A 14,065-nucleotide genomic window follows, 5' to 3' on the forward strand; every position below is an offset into this window, starting at 1 on the left:
AGTTAAAATACGGAGATAAGAGCTTTCTGCCCGACAGCAACGATATATTTACTCCTACTTCACCATACAAGAGTGTCGCTCTTGTATTAAAAAATCAACCCCAGTTTGAAGTGAGAGGTGGTTAGGCATAGTTTTACTGAGGTTACAGGGTTAGGTAACGTCGGACAATGTTTCCTGCAGATTGACTGCCGGCAGCTTCTGCGGTTGCTGCCAGAAAATGCACTCGCTCTCCCTCGACAAAGTTACATACAAAGTTACCTACACACACAGTCTTGCATAGGAGACAGTGTGCCACCGCTAAAAAAAAAGGTAGTCAAAATAGCAGATCTACAAGCTCACAAAGCGTAGCCGTAGATGGTCTATTTTCACTATTTAGTTTTTGAGCGGTGATCCTGGAAGGAGCTAAGCTCCAACATGTGGCTTTGTCCGGGCTCTGAAGCGTGGCCTACATCTAGCCTACATCTCAGCACAAATCGCTCAAAGTTTGTTGTACCCCTAGGGTCACATTGACCACATTGACCACATTCACTCTAGGTGTGATTTCTTTTTTAAAGGAACCGTTTTGGACATCCACGGTTTCCACCAGACAGCAATATTAGTTTTCCATTCATCTTTCTTTAGTGACTAATATTTATTTTAGTCATTTTAGCAACTGAGCTTTGATCAGGGACATTACGATCTGTAATATAGATCAGTGGTTATTTTCTTATAATTTTTACACTAATCTTCTCTTCTGGTCATCCCTGGCACAAAACATGAAAACATTTGAGAACCTCTGCTATAGATGCCACAAAGCTCAAATCAACATCAGAATTAAACTTTCATTTGGATTTATAAACTGTTTCACCACAGCGCATGGTATATTAATTACTCAAAATTAAGACATGTAATCGTGTGTTTTAATATCATCATTTACACAACAGCATAAATTACAATTAAATATGTACAGTTTCTATTGAGGCACAAGAGTGTGGACTGCAAAATGTCATATTAGAAAACATACATTTTCAACATGTAGCTCCTTAGACCTGGTAAATTAAGTGTACTGTTATTATTGGCTTGATCGCTTCAACTGCGCAGAACAATAGGCATTGTGTGTCGAGCACATTTCATCGAGTGACCATTATCCTATAGCACCCAAAACACACAAAAAACTAAATGTCCCATATACGGACTCACAATAGGTGTTCCTTTTAAAACATTCTCTGCTTATCATACTTAAATTAAACATGTAATTCCTATGGAGACACTGAGGCACACATGCAGTCTGTTGTGGAGTCCAGAAAGAAAACACCACGAGGAAGGCACAACAACACTGCCCTCTTGTGGCCAGCCTGTGCCATCACACCATCATTGAACACAGATAATTGAAGCAGCAGAGGATGGAGTGTGGGATCTGTTCATTCACACAAGTGGGGTCTATGAACTGTTTTAGACTACAAATGGCTATTTTAGGTACTATAAGTTCTGAGTTGTGGGTCCCCAGAAAGCCTCCACCTCCTGAAAATGGCAGTCTAATTAGTTGAGGGATAATACTGTATAGCTTGCTGTTAAGCTGAAAATAGACGTTTCATACATTCTTTTGTGAACAGAAATAGTGACTGATGACATCTTAATGTTTTGGGCTTTCATGGGGTGTGGTTCTAGACTCTATGGTACAGTATATAGCATTCACTAGATTGTGGAGCAGTTACTTAGTGGTTGTGTACCGGTAGTTTAAAAGAGACATAAGTGTGTAATTGTGACGTGTTTATGAGCCGGTGTTGACAGCGCACACTAATGTCTGAGTTTAGAGATGATTCCCTAAAGACAGACTGCAAAAACATCGCAGAAACAATTGTCCCTTGAACTACGAGTTCAGCAGAGGCAGGGGATACACGTAAATTATGTCTGATTTATACTGTCTAGGAAAACAGACGATCGACCAGCTCAAAATAAGTTGCAGGCTTGATTGATGATATCGTCAATGTCAGCCAGAAACCTTTTTTTGTTTGTCGTTCACTGATTAAACACTGATTTAATGACATCATAAACTCATCCCCTCCCCTTTTACCATACACCCAACACTGTGGGTGTGGTCACATACAAACCTAATTTTAACTCTTTCTGTACACTTTTTTGGAAAAGATCTTCATTACATGCATAGTAAATGGAACGCACACAGTGGCAAGAGTTACTTTCCTTTTATGCTTTATTGCATATTTCTTAGGATGAGAAACAGACGTTTCGGCTAGAGATGTTACCGATCAATCGGCAATGGATCGGATCGGGCCGATCAAAGCGTGATCGGCGATAATCGGTGGTTTAGATCAAAAGGTAAATTCACCGATCCGATCGGATCGGTGCATCCGATCAACCAGCCGTTCAGTATGCCCACTTGAGGCCATTTTGGGGTATTGATTTCCACAGTGCTGAAGGAATAATTAGTTACTGCTATGATAATAAATACATAGTAATGCTGGTAAATAACTATAAGGCAAATATATAAATGAATTCATGAGTGAATGAATTAAAGTTAAAACATTAACATTTAGAAAATATAAATAATAACTTGATCGGATCGGTGATTGATCGGTATCGGGTGATCAAACTTTTGTGATCGGTGCTCGCTGATCGGTTCCAAAAAACCTGATCAGACCATCCCTAGTTTCGGCTATCCAGCCTTCTTCAGTGTATCAGCTGGATAGCCTAAACCCTAGGGGTCTTCAACATTTTCAGGCCAAGGACCCCTTAGCTGAGAGAGATATGAAGCAGGGACCCCCCCACAACGTATTGTATAAAATTTTGTTAGCTATCTATCTTTCTATCACACAAAGATTTGGAGGACCGTCCCGGACCCCCTGTTGAAGACCCCTGGCCTAAACGTCTGTTTCTCACCCTAAGAAATATGCAACAAAGCAAAAAAGAAAAGTAACTCTTGCCACTGTGTGCCATCCATTTACCATGCATGTTTGATGATCTAAGAGGACACCGCACCAGTCAAGTCAGAGCACGGTGGTTAACAAAAAAGTCTAAATATCTTCATTTCCTCTGACTTTCTTCTTAGCTTAGTGATGTGCTTCTGGTCACAGTGATTAGGACCATGTAGACAGAGGTCTATAGCTTGGATCATACAGACAGATGGATCGTAATGGACAGAGAGGAGGTCTACTAAGGCTGGTATTCCTTCAGTAGTTGTCCGGCGATCACTAATCTCTGGATCTCGCTGGTTCCCTCGTAGATCTCCGTGATGCGAGCGTCGCGGTAGTGCCTCTCCGCTGGCATGTCCGTCACGTAGCCCATCCCCCCGAGGACCTGGATGGCCTTTTCATGGTACATAGAAGAAAGAGATAAATGTTGTTGTGGTTAATTTAGTGTACAAACACACACACACACACACACACACACACACACGCAATAGTATGTTTGAATAGTGCGTTGGTACCTGGTGTGCGCAGTACGTGGCCGCTTCAGATGCTGCCAGTTTAGCCATGGCTGCTTCCTGTGGGTCAGAAACAGTGGTGCATTGGTGATTCAATGTTTGGGGGGTCGCTTATCTAGAGACGTCACGCGCACGTCGCTTAACACCAACTATACAGGTCTATTGATATCCATATAGGTTTGTTTCTTTGTAAAAACACCCTGTTGTGACACTAAGCGTTGGCGAGGTTTGAACTTCGGGGGTTTTGGCATCAATGCATGTCCGTTTGCATGAGTGGCGTGACCCCTGCTCAGAAAAGATATGGGCGGCGGGGTTGCGCGCCCCCGGACTAATTCAACACTGCTCAGGAAGGACAAATGAATGTCACGAAGGTCTTGAACACGCTAGTTCACACGGATGAGATCTGCCTCAAACACAGCAGCATTCCTTCTGTCTTTCCTCTGGTGCCACAGTCTTTACCAGGGCGATTATTGTTGGATTATTGTTGTGATTGTTCTCTGGGTTTTTATTGTAATGTCCACAGGAGTTACTTTATTGCAATTTGTGCCAAAGAGATTGCCCCGATCCTCATGTAATTCTGAGAACGATTTGAATGGGGGGTCTGAGAAATCACCCCACTATGCCCATCGCATCATTTCTACACCCCGCCTTCTATTCCGGATGACCAAAATAAATCAGCAAACAGCTGAGAAATCGCTGATGATTTCCGCAAGAAATGAGACATACTATTGTGTAATACGCTCAAAGGTATGTCGAAGTGTGTCTGACACAGCCAGTGAAAGAGTGTGTACCTTAGTGAAGGGTTTCTTGGCGTCTCGTAGCAGTGCAGACTTCCAGGTCAGCAGACGGGCGCTCTCCAGAGCCAGAGCCATGTCAGCCAGTTTAAACTACATAACGCAGAATGATTTGATATAGTACTTTATCGTCTTGCGACACAGCAGCCATGTATGCTAAACATTTATACAAACATTACGCGACTGTCAAGTCCTTTGACACAAACTGGACCCCATCATAGTTCCTATGGCTATGGTTTTGGAGTAAGCGTGCATTGGTATTATGCCATGGTAACAGCCGCATGCTGAAACAGTGCCCAAATTTGGAAATGACGGACGTCACTGATACGTCTGGGTTCTCCAACATTACTTCTGAGACTCCTACATTCAATCCCTTATACTGTGCACACTAAGGCTGGGCAATATATCGAACATGTATCGATATCGAGGTATCAACAATAAACATGCATCGATATCGAGGTATCAACATATTGACGAAGACGGCTTGAAATTAGGTATTGGTGTATTTGTGTCAAATGAATTAATAGACACTATTCATGCACATAGAACATGCAAAAAAGCAGTCCATCTGTAACCAGGGGTGGTTATTTCAATAAAACCATTGTTGGGAAATGGAAATAAGGCATTTAATTTCTTTATTAGTGTGGTTGCCCAACAGGGCAACACATTATAGTCCTGGGGAAACTTTATCTACTACTAGGGTAACTTTTCCGCTGCCATTGGAAATGGATGGGTAACTCCTCAAAAATGACGTAACTTTATTGATTACTAGGGTAACTTTTCCGCTGCCATTGGAAATTGATGGAATCAATGGGAATGGGAATCAATAGGGAATCAATGGGATAGGGATAGGGAATCAATAGGGAATCAATGGGAGAGCGAATCAATAGGGAATCAATGGGAGAGGGAATCAATAGGGAATCAATGGGAATGGGAATCAATAGGGAATCAATGGGAGTGGGAATCAATAGGGAATCAATGGGAGAGGGAATCAATAGGGAATCAATTGGTCGAGCTTCACATGACAGTTAGCTTACTGCAGAATATAGTCACGTCAGCAACCACACTTGCAATTTCCAATTGCATCTTTTCTAGTTCTATGTGTACTGTGCAGTGTGCATGCCATGCATGGCTATGCTATTCATTATATGGGTTAGGCAGGCAGTGGACCTAAAGCAGAAAAACATTCAAAACGATATAATGCAATTGTTTTTACTAATATCGTGAGTAATATCGATATCAAGGTATTCAACGTTATCGAATATCAAAGGTTTTCCTAATATCGCCCATTCTTAGTGCACACCCCATAACCCAAACTCGGAGAACATATGTTTGAACGGGCAAGGACTAGTTTATAATATATTCTTTAACCACATCCGTATTCTGGGGGGACGAACATTCTGTTGGCTAGATCGGCTATTTTCAGCGAAGAGATTTGATCTAGGAGGGAAAAAGGAAGTGGGCCTAATGTAGACCGACCCCTAGGGGACACCGGTCAACAAAGTATGTAGAGTCCTCTTGCATATTTTTAGCTAGAGTCAACACTAATTGAGTCATTAGGATGACAAGTCATTTCTACTGAAAGGAGCTGGAGCTCAGCAAGACGGCAGATAATATGATTCATGCTCTGTCCAGTGGCGGTGTCTCACGCCTAAATTATATTCAAAGTTTAAATGAAGAATTACTAGGCTACTACATGAAGTATAACCCACTTTCAGGACAGCCTGCAAGGTGGTGCCATTACTCATCTTACCGTAGCATATACATAATCAATCATTATGCAATTACAATTTAGGCATTCAGCAGAGACTCTTATTCAGAGCAACTTAATTATTATAGATAAACACATACATCAAATGCTGAGAGACTGTGTTAGTGCATTCGTATACTAGGATCACAGGGAAACCAAGAACCTAGTCTACTCTAAACAATATACCGGTACTATAAAAACGGATTATCTGTACATTGCAGCTGTAGATTCTAGATTCAATACTTTATTTGCCATGTCAACAAAGTTGATTGGAATTTGTTGTAGTGCAGCTCTGAAAACATATAAACAGGCATAGCACAGTCTAAACATTAGTAGAAAACATACAACATTTTTAACATTATAAGTTTAAATGGTTAAGGATTCAGTCTCTATGTGAAGAATTATCCATTTGCAAAAAATGCTGGTTCTCTAAGGTTTACACAATGTCACAGCTAAACACACATTCAGTGTTCATTCATGTTGTGGTTATTCATTCTTAAGACATACCTGGATGGCCTGCATCTTGCCAATGGGAGCTCCAAACGCGGTGCGTTTGTGTGCGTAGTCCGCAGCGCAGTCCAGAGCAGCCTGGGCGATGCCAAGAGCCTGGGCTGCGATGCCGATGCGTCCACTGTCCAGGGTTTGCTGCAGAGATCCAACAAAAAATGATTGTTTATTGTAATAATCTGAGGATCACAGGGCCAAACAAATAATATTCATAAAGCAAGGCATGTTATAATGTTTTGCAAGCATTGTAAATGAAGTGGAGAGCGAGTACCATGGCTATTTTGAAGCCTGCACCACGAGGGCCCAGCATGTTCTCCAGGGGTACCCTGCAGTCCTCCAGGATGATGTTGGCTGTGGAGGAGCCTCGGATGCCCAGTTTGTCTTCCTTCTTCCCCAGCGAGAGGCCCGGGTGTGGCATGGGCACCAGGAACGCACTGATACCCTGCAGGATTGGGGCACGATGGGGTAAAGAAACAACAGACAGCAGTTAATAGCACCTCGCACCTCAACACCCCCATTTCTCCAAACAGTTTCTCTTTGCCCTATGTGCTTGTCTTCATGAAATAATTACAACTCAACATGGACAGGGAGCTAGCCTACGACGACAAGATACTGGTGAACGCTCAAAAACTTTTGTTGGTTTTCCACCTGTTGACATGGATTCTATTATCCAATCTTTGTTTTGCTTCTATAAGGCATTCCTTGAAAAACATTACAAAGCCTAAGAAAATAAGAACTAAACCAAAGAAGAGGTTTACAGCTCTGTCTTAAAAAAAAAGATTGTGTAAAAAAGCATTGGAACCAGCAGATGCCATAGCATCCCAAATCATCACTGAAATGTCAACACATGGCCAAGCAACTCTGACTTCAAAAGGTTGACATTTCTCTAATTGTTTTGAGTGGTATGTTTTTAAAAATGTCATGAGCCGTATGCCATAAAAATATAATTTAAAACTAAAAAAAGGTTATGAATATTTCACTGCATGTGCAATACTATCTAGAATAGTTTTTTTTTCTTTTTTTGCAGAATTACGGAAAATAATGAGCTTTTCCACAATGTTCAAATTTCTTGAGACAGAGCTGTATTTCTAACAAACTACTTATGCACTCGTAAACCGAACAAAAAGGTTGCTATAATCTAAAAAAGAAAATGGCCTGGTCGGGGTGATCGCATATTGCGTGCGCAATCTGTGCATATTGGTGCACCTGACGTCACCAGCTATAAAATTAGCACTACAATACTGGGAGTCAACAATGTTATATGAACCTTTAAAACTAAGCCAGACATACCTTGTGTTTGAGTTTCTTGTCTGTGGTGGCAAACACCACGGTAGCAGAAGCATCCCAGCTGTTGGTGATCCAGGCTTTGGTTCCGTTCAGAACCCACTCATCTCCCTCCTGCCGCGCCATTGTGGAGGCTGCACCTGCATCACTGCCGTTACCTGGAAATATGAAACGATGGTGCCATTTATTAGGAAGAAGGGCTTTAATGAGAACCATGTCTAAATTTACACCATTTCTAATTTGTCAGATTTAGAACAGTCTAGAAGCGCTGACTAGCCAATGTTTATGTGCAACACATTGACAATGACTTGATTAAAAAGATATATGAACTGTGTTTATACAGTATGTGAATCTCCACAGATACTGTATACATGTATAGCTTATGTGCATTTGTGGAGGTCTTCATAGCATCCAGAGGTTTCTACAGGTTTCTATCAAATCAAATCGATCAGTATATTCTTTTGATCCTTTTTAGGTTGAAAAATGATCAGTCCTACTTTTAGCCTAACTCCTGCCCCTGAATCGCTAGCCTCACATTCAGGGCTGGTGACGCTGTAGAAAGGCAGGGTTTTCTCGGTTGAAAATCAAACCGGTCGCGATAATCCTGTACTATGAACCAATCGACAAAGAGTCCTACTTTGGCCACGACCCCATCTCAGAAAACGGCTGCGCTAAGAGGGCTTTCAGACTTAATAATGGAGTGAAACAAGTGAAAATTCAGGCTGACTTTTTCCATAAAGATACCGTTTTCTTCATCATGTTTTTGAGTGACAGGTAGATTAACAATAAAGAACAACAATATAGTTAATTATAGGACAATGTGTGGGCACGTTCTTACCTGGTTCACTGAGTGCAAAGCAGCCCACTTTCTCTCCGGTGGTGAAGGGAGTGATCCACTGTCGTTTCTGTTCTTCTGAGCCATTCTTCAATATGGGACCAATGTAGAGAGACTGTAGAGAAGCCACACACGCACACGCACACGCACACGCACACACACACACACACACACAATGTAAAGACAGACTGCAGAAAACAAAGCTAAATTAAGAAAGGACAGTGGTATGTAATAACATTTCATGATATTGCTACTCAACAACAATGAACACTGCTGCTTATGTCAGTTCAGAAAATTACATCACTTGACTTTACTGTGATGCAACCTTTAACCATTTAAACCCTATATATATATCACATTAACCAGAGGCCTCGATACTCTAGATGTGCAGATAAAGTAGATAGACATTGAATAGATATTCAGTTGCCAATGGCAGGATAGACTAGATCCATAGTCTATAAATAAGAAAACAGTCCGCACACCAAATTTGCTGCTCCCAGTTCAAGTTTTACTTTGGTAACGTTTCGAGCCTGACGGCTCTTCCTCAGACGGGTACAAACACAGCCCTGGGGGGATTTTTAGGCTCTCCTTTAGATCTCCTTCAATTTTTAATGATTCTTTGTGTATAATTTTTTAATTTCCAGCCTACATAAAGGGCAGTAAGTAAGTATCCATGTCCCCCTCCCACAGACAATTTGTGTGAGTGCTTACATTGTTAACCGAGACCACTACTCCTGTGCTGGCACAACCTCTGCTGATCTCCTCCATGGCCAGGCTGTATGCCAGGTAGTCCATGCCAGCTCCGCCAAGCTCCTCTGGCACCTCTATGGCCATCACTCCCATTTGACCCAACTCCTCGATCTGGAAAACATTAGCATTAGCATTATTGTTAACATTATTGTCAATCGCAATTATTTGAGAGAAAATTAATAATAACCATATAATTAAAATGGACCACCAATTGATGAGATTTAGCCTCTCAGACCCAAACGTTTGAACATTTTGTTATCATTGGATAGGATATTGTCCACAATTCCATGTTGTATTGATGTGGCATCATTAGGAGAGATAACAGGCATTTTCTCCTTTCTCTAATTGTGTAAACGTCTTGTAAATTAAGTAATGTAGATGTTAAGCAATAATGTCCCTCTTGAGAGCCTTTACTTTACTTACTTTACTTTATTTGTTTATTTAGACCGGGACAATGCATATTAATGAACACTACATGAAAGCAATGTAAATAAGCCGGAATTAGCAAGAATGCTAAATTTCATCCGTAGTCCCCACATGAAGACAAAACAATACATACCAACAAACAGTAACCCTACATTAGGAGAGGGCGCCTAAGAACATACATACAAATACTATTTTTCCTCAACCAAGAGAAAACAACAAAACAACACATATTACTAACAGTACCCTACATTAGAAAAGAAAAGTTAAAAATATACGTACATGACATGAGCTGTACTCTTAAAACTATACATGGTCACAGGTTTGATTGCGCCTGGCTGTTAATTGGCTGTTAATGATGACGTTGCCAGAAATGCTGGTCCCTGATTGGGCTACGGTCTTAAACAAAGAAGGATCGCAGTACTTGCGTGCTCTGCTGCGGCATTGAGTGCCGTGCTGTGAGCTTGTAGATCTGCTTTTTTTTTATTGTGAAATTTGTGCAAGTCTTTGAATATTTTTGAAAAACCTATGTTTCTATGCCAGTGGTGCTCAAACTTTTTCATGTGAAGGACCCCAAAAATGATATGTATTTGGCCACGGACCCCCATCTCAAAATATTTAGTTCCAGGGACCCCCCAGAAGCTTAAAAAATACATATATTCAAAGATTTGCACACGTTTTCACGACTTTACAAAAATAGCAGATCTACAAGTTCGCAGCGCGGTACTCTGTGCTGGTCTGTGAGCTTGTAGATCTGCTATTTTTCAATAGCTTAAGTATAAAATAATTTCAGGCCCCTCCACCTTGGCCCCTAGTAACTCAGTCCCACTTTTCCCCCCTTGTGACGCCCCTGGCCCTGGCCCCTGGGCGTACCTGTTTGGCAGGGTACAGATGTTCTCTGTCCAGTTTAGCAGCGATGGGGGCCAGCTCTCTGTCAGCGTAGTCTCTGCACGTCTGCCTCAGCATCTGGTGCATCTCTGGTAGCTCTGCCAGCTGGGCCAGACTCCTACAGCCACTCACACACAGACCCACAGCTGGGGGGAAAGAAAGACAATGTACAATGTACCTATGGGAATTTAGCTATGTCACGATAATTGTGACCAAAAAGATTGCAATTTACGATATTATCGCGATAATCAAAATCCATTATCCTGGGGCGGAACGAACATTTGCCAAAACATTGCAGATCTACAAGCGACGCGTTGTGAGCTTGTAGATCGGCAAGGGAGGGAGTCTGGGAGATTAGGTGGGTTATTGCTGGGGAGTCTAATGATTGTTACATCCTGATGCGAAAGAAATTTCAAAAGAAGAAGAGGAAAATAAATGTTAATAGGCCTACATGTATTTGGAGAATCAAAATTGTCTGGAAATATTGTATTTTAAACATAATGTTGATTAAGGCACACTGACTATCAAGAAAATAAAAACATAGCACTTTTATATGAGATACATAAAGGGATCCTGTGTAAATAAGCTGTAAAGCTTACTAGGATCTCCTTTTAGTTGACCTTGTACCAGTGAACTGCACTGTCATGAAACTGTATCTTTTCCTATGCAACCTTCTAATAAAATCTTCAATCAATCTTTATGTCAAATTAGGTAGCAGGCAGCCCTTGCTATATAGTAGGTGTATACACTATACACAAGCATATATTTGTAATTTGATCATTGTTCAACAGAGATCACTGAATGAGTGACCACTGACCAGCCACCACTGAAATGATCAGAATATAAAAACAGGACTGTTTCATAAAGGTCGACAGTGGACTGTTATTTATTAATGGCTCAACTATTCATATAACCTGTGTGGGCTATATCTGGGTGAAAGGTCGTGTGCATCCACACTGGCATAACCTCTGTGTCCCTCCCAGTTGGCAGGCTGTAGTGTAGCATAAGCTAGCAAATCGTGTCTTAAAGAAAACCTCCGGCGTCATAATAAAGGAAAGGACTTTTACTAAACTATGTGTGTCTAAAGTGCTTCTTTTATAAGCATTTGACACCAGGGTTTGTTAGGTAAGGAAGCTAGCCATACAAGCTCAATGCCTAGTCGTTACTTAACCAGTAATTAGCATAACAAATGTGGTTTAAATGTTACCATAATGGTAAAGATGATACGAGATGTCAGGCTACTGGTGGCATGCCACAAAATTAAACTTTGAAGCGATAATTATGTGTGCACACAAAAAGCTAACCTCAAATGACCAGAAAGGTAGAATTTGTTAAATGTTGACATGAGACCGGGGTTCAATTCACTTTGCAATCTGCAGATCCGGTTAGAGCGGCTACGGAAACGGTCTTGTTGGTGAGTACATGCGTGTTCGTGGAAACTACCGGATGCAGTAGGCGGGCTCTAGACCGGATACGAGCACTGAGCAGTAAATAGGACCCGGGGGCTTCTCCGAGTTTGTAAGAAATAACTCATAAAGCAAGGTATTTTATAATATTTAATAAATACTACTGACCTTTCCTCGCCTTAAAAAGTGCCGCCATTCCTCCTGGACTTGCCTGTGACTTAAATTAATATGGAAATACAACTCACACAGCGAACAGTCACACACACACACACACAACAAGCTGTGTGTCTAGTCTACGCTACGACGACGTGAGAGTCTAGGCGGTAGATGACGTCAAATGACGATGAAAGATACGGAGGGGGAGAGTCTTTTTCTTGGCTTGTAATATTTTAGATTTGTTATATTATTTGACTAATTAAGGCATTTCAGCAGATGCCAGGGAGGACCCCTTACAAATAGGCTTTAGGCTATTTGGTCAGTCATGTATTTTTGAAATGATAATCTAAATCTACAGGCCTACAAAGTAATTTAACAAAGGTTTTCAAATATTAACAGTGGATTAAAAAAGGGTTTCAACTGGTCAGCCAAATAAGATGTAGGCATATAAGTGATATTACACTAACACACCACAAAATCACAAGGGATACTCAAATAAGTCAGTTTGTCAAAACGTGGTTACTGCACTCTGCGACAGGACAGACGGGGGAGCCAAAGGATGATTTTTGGCTGAACCTGCATAAGACCCATTCCCACTGGGCCAGATAAACAGATATATCTTTCTCCAGTAACTAAGGTAGGCCTACTGATAATGTATCTGTGACAGATATTTTGCCATTCAAGTGGATGGTAAGAATAAGATATAGGCCTACTGATGAAACAAATCTGTGACAGATATGTTTTATCAGTATCTTACCATCCACTTGAATGGAGGGGAGGGGAAGCTTTATGGTGTTTCATGCAAAAATACTTTATCTAAATCCTTCAAATTTGCTTTCTACAATGCTTTATAACCCTCTGACTTGAACCAACATGTAGAATGTTTACTGCTTAAATCAAGTCAAGCTTGGTTTTCACTGTCAAATATAACGACGGTATCAGTATCAAGTAGGAGTACAGCATAATTTCTAAATCATCACAGAAATGAAACTCTAGCATCTGCTCAATGGAGAGTGAAACGATGCTAAATGTTAGCTGTCCCAGGGGAAGCAAACTAAGATTTGCATCGTCACGGTTCAGTTCATCCTGTGACCAGAATAGGTTCACATACTGATAGTAAGGGGAACATAAGAAAATCTGCGAAGTAAATCGTTACCAAGAAATTTCTTCACCAATGTGTTTCTAAAGGTGTGTAATAATATGTACTAAAAGGTTGAAATTCAACTCCCGGGTGAAACCTCATAAAAAAATGATTCGTGTTTGTGTCCCATTAACTTTGCTATACAGGAAAAAATAAATCTGCTTTAAGTAACATGTGAGGGGTCAAACTAGGGGTTTTTCATGATGATGAATCCATTGCAAGCATTTGTTTTGCACAAAACACATTCCATGGGCGACAAATGGCTCCCACAAAACGGTGAAAAGTGATGATTCATCACTAAACCATCGTTTTGTGGGTCCGGTTTTAGCCCAAGGAATGTTTTTCGTGCAAAACAAATACTTGCAATGGATTCAGCATCATGAAAAACCCCTAGTTTGACCCCTCACATGCTACTTGAAGCAGATTTTTTTTTTTTTTTTTTTTCCTGTATAGTAAATTAATGGGACACAAACACAAATCAGTTTTTTATGAGGTTTCCCCCGGGAGTTGAATTTCAACCTTTTAGTACATATTATTACACACCTTTAGAAACACATTTGTGAAGAAATTTCTTGGTAACGATTTGCTTCGCAGACTGGTCAAATATCTTATAAAATCCCCTTACTATGAAGAGACTTCTTGATCATCGATAGTTTTAGCAGACACTGGTTGTGATCTGGAAATAATTCATGGTATAGGAACTCTGTTCC

At 40.9% G+C, this 14,065-nt stretch overlaps 1 protein-coding gene across 1 annotated transcript; it reads right to left on the bottom strand.

Moving 5' to 3' along the window:
- Window positions 1–884: 884 nt before the first annotated feature.
- Window positions 885–12,356, bottom strand: acads (acyl-CoA dehydrogenase short chain). Its single transcript, XM_080742593.1, has 10 exons — window positions 12,227–12,356; window positions 10,638–10,798; window positions 9,303–9,452; window positions 8,595–8,706; window positions 7,763–7,914; window positions 6,744–6,914; window positions 6,473–6,610; window positions 4,213–4,308; window positions 3,425–3,481; window positions 885–3,303 (listed from the first exon to the last, which is right to left on the bottom strand). The coding sequence occupies exons 1-10, from the start codon at window positions 12,252–12,254 to the stop codon at window positions 3,151–3,153; spliced, it is 1,218 nt and encodes a 405-aa protein (XP_080598719.1). The 5' UTR covers window positions 12,255–12,356; the 3' UTR covers window positions 885–3,150.
- Window positions 12,357–14,065: the final 1,709 nt, after the last annotated feature.

Source organism: Nannobrachium achirus (genome assembly GCF_963921795.1).
Source record: "Nannobrachium achirus genome assembly, chromosome: 15".
NCBI classification, from domain to species: domain Eukaryota; kingdom Metazoa; phylum Chordata; class Actinopteri; order Myctophiformes; family Myctophidae; genus Nannobrachium; species Nannobrachium achirus.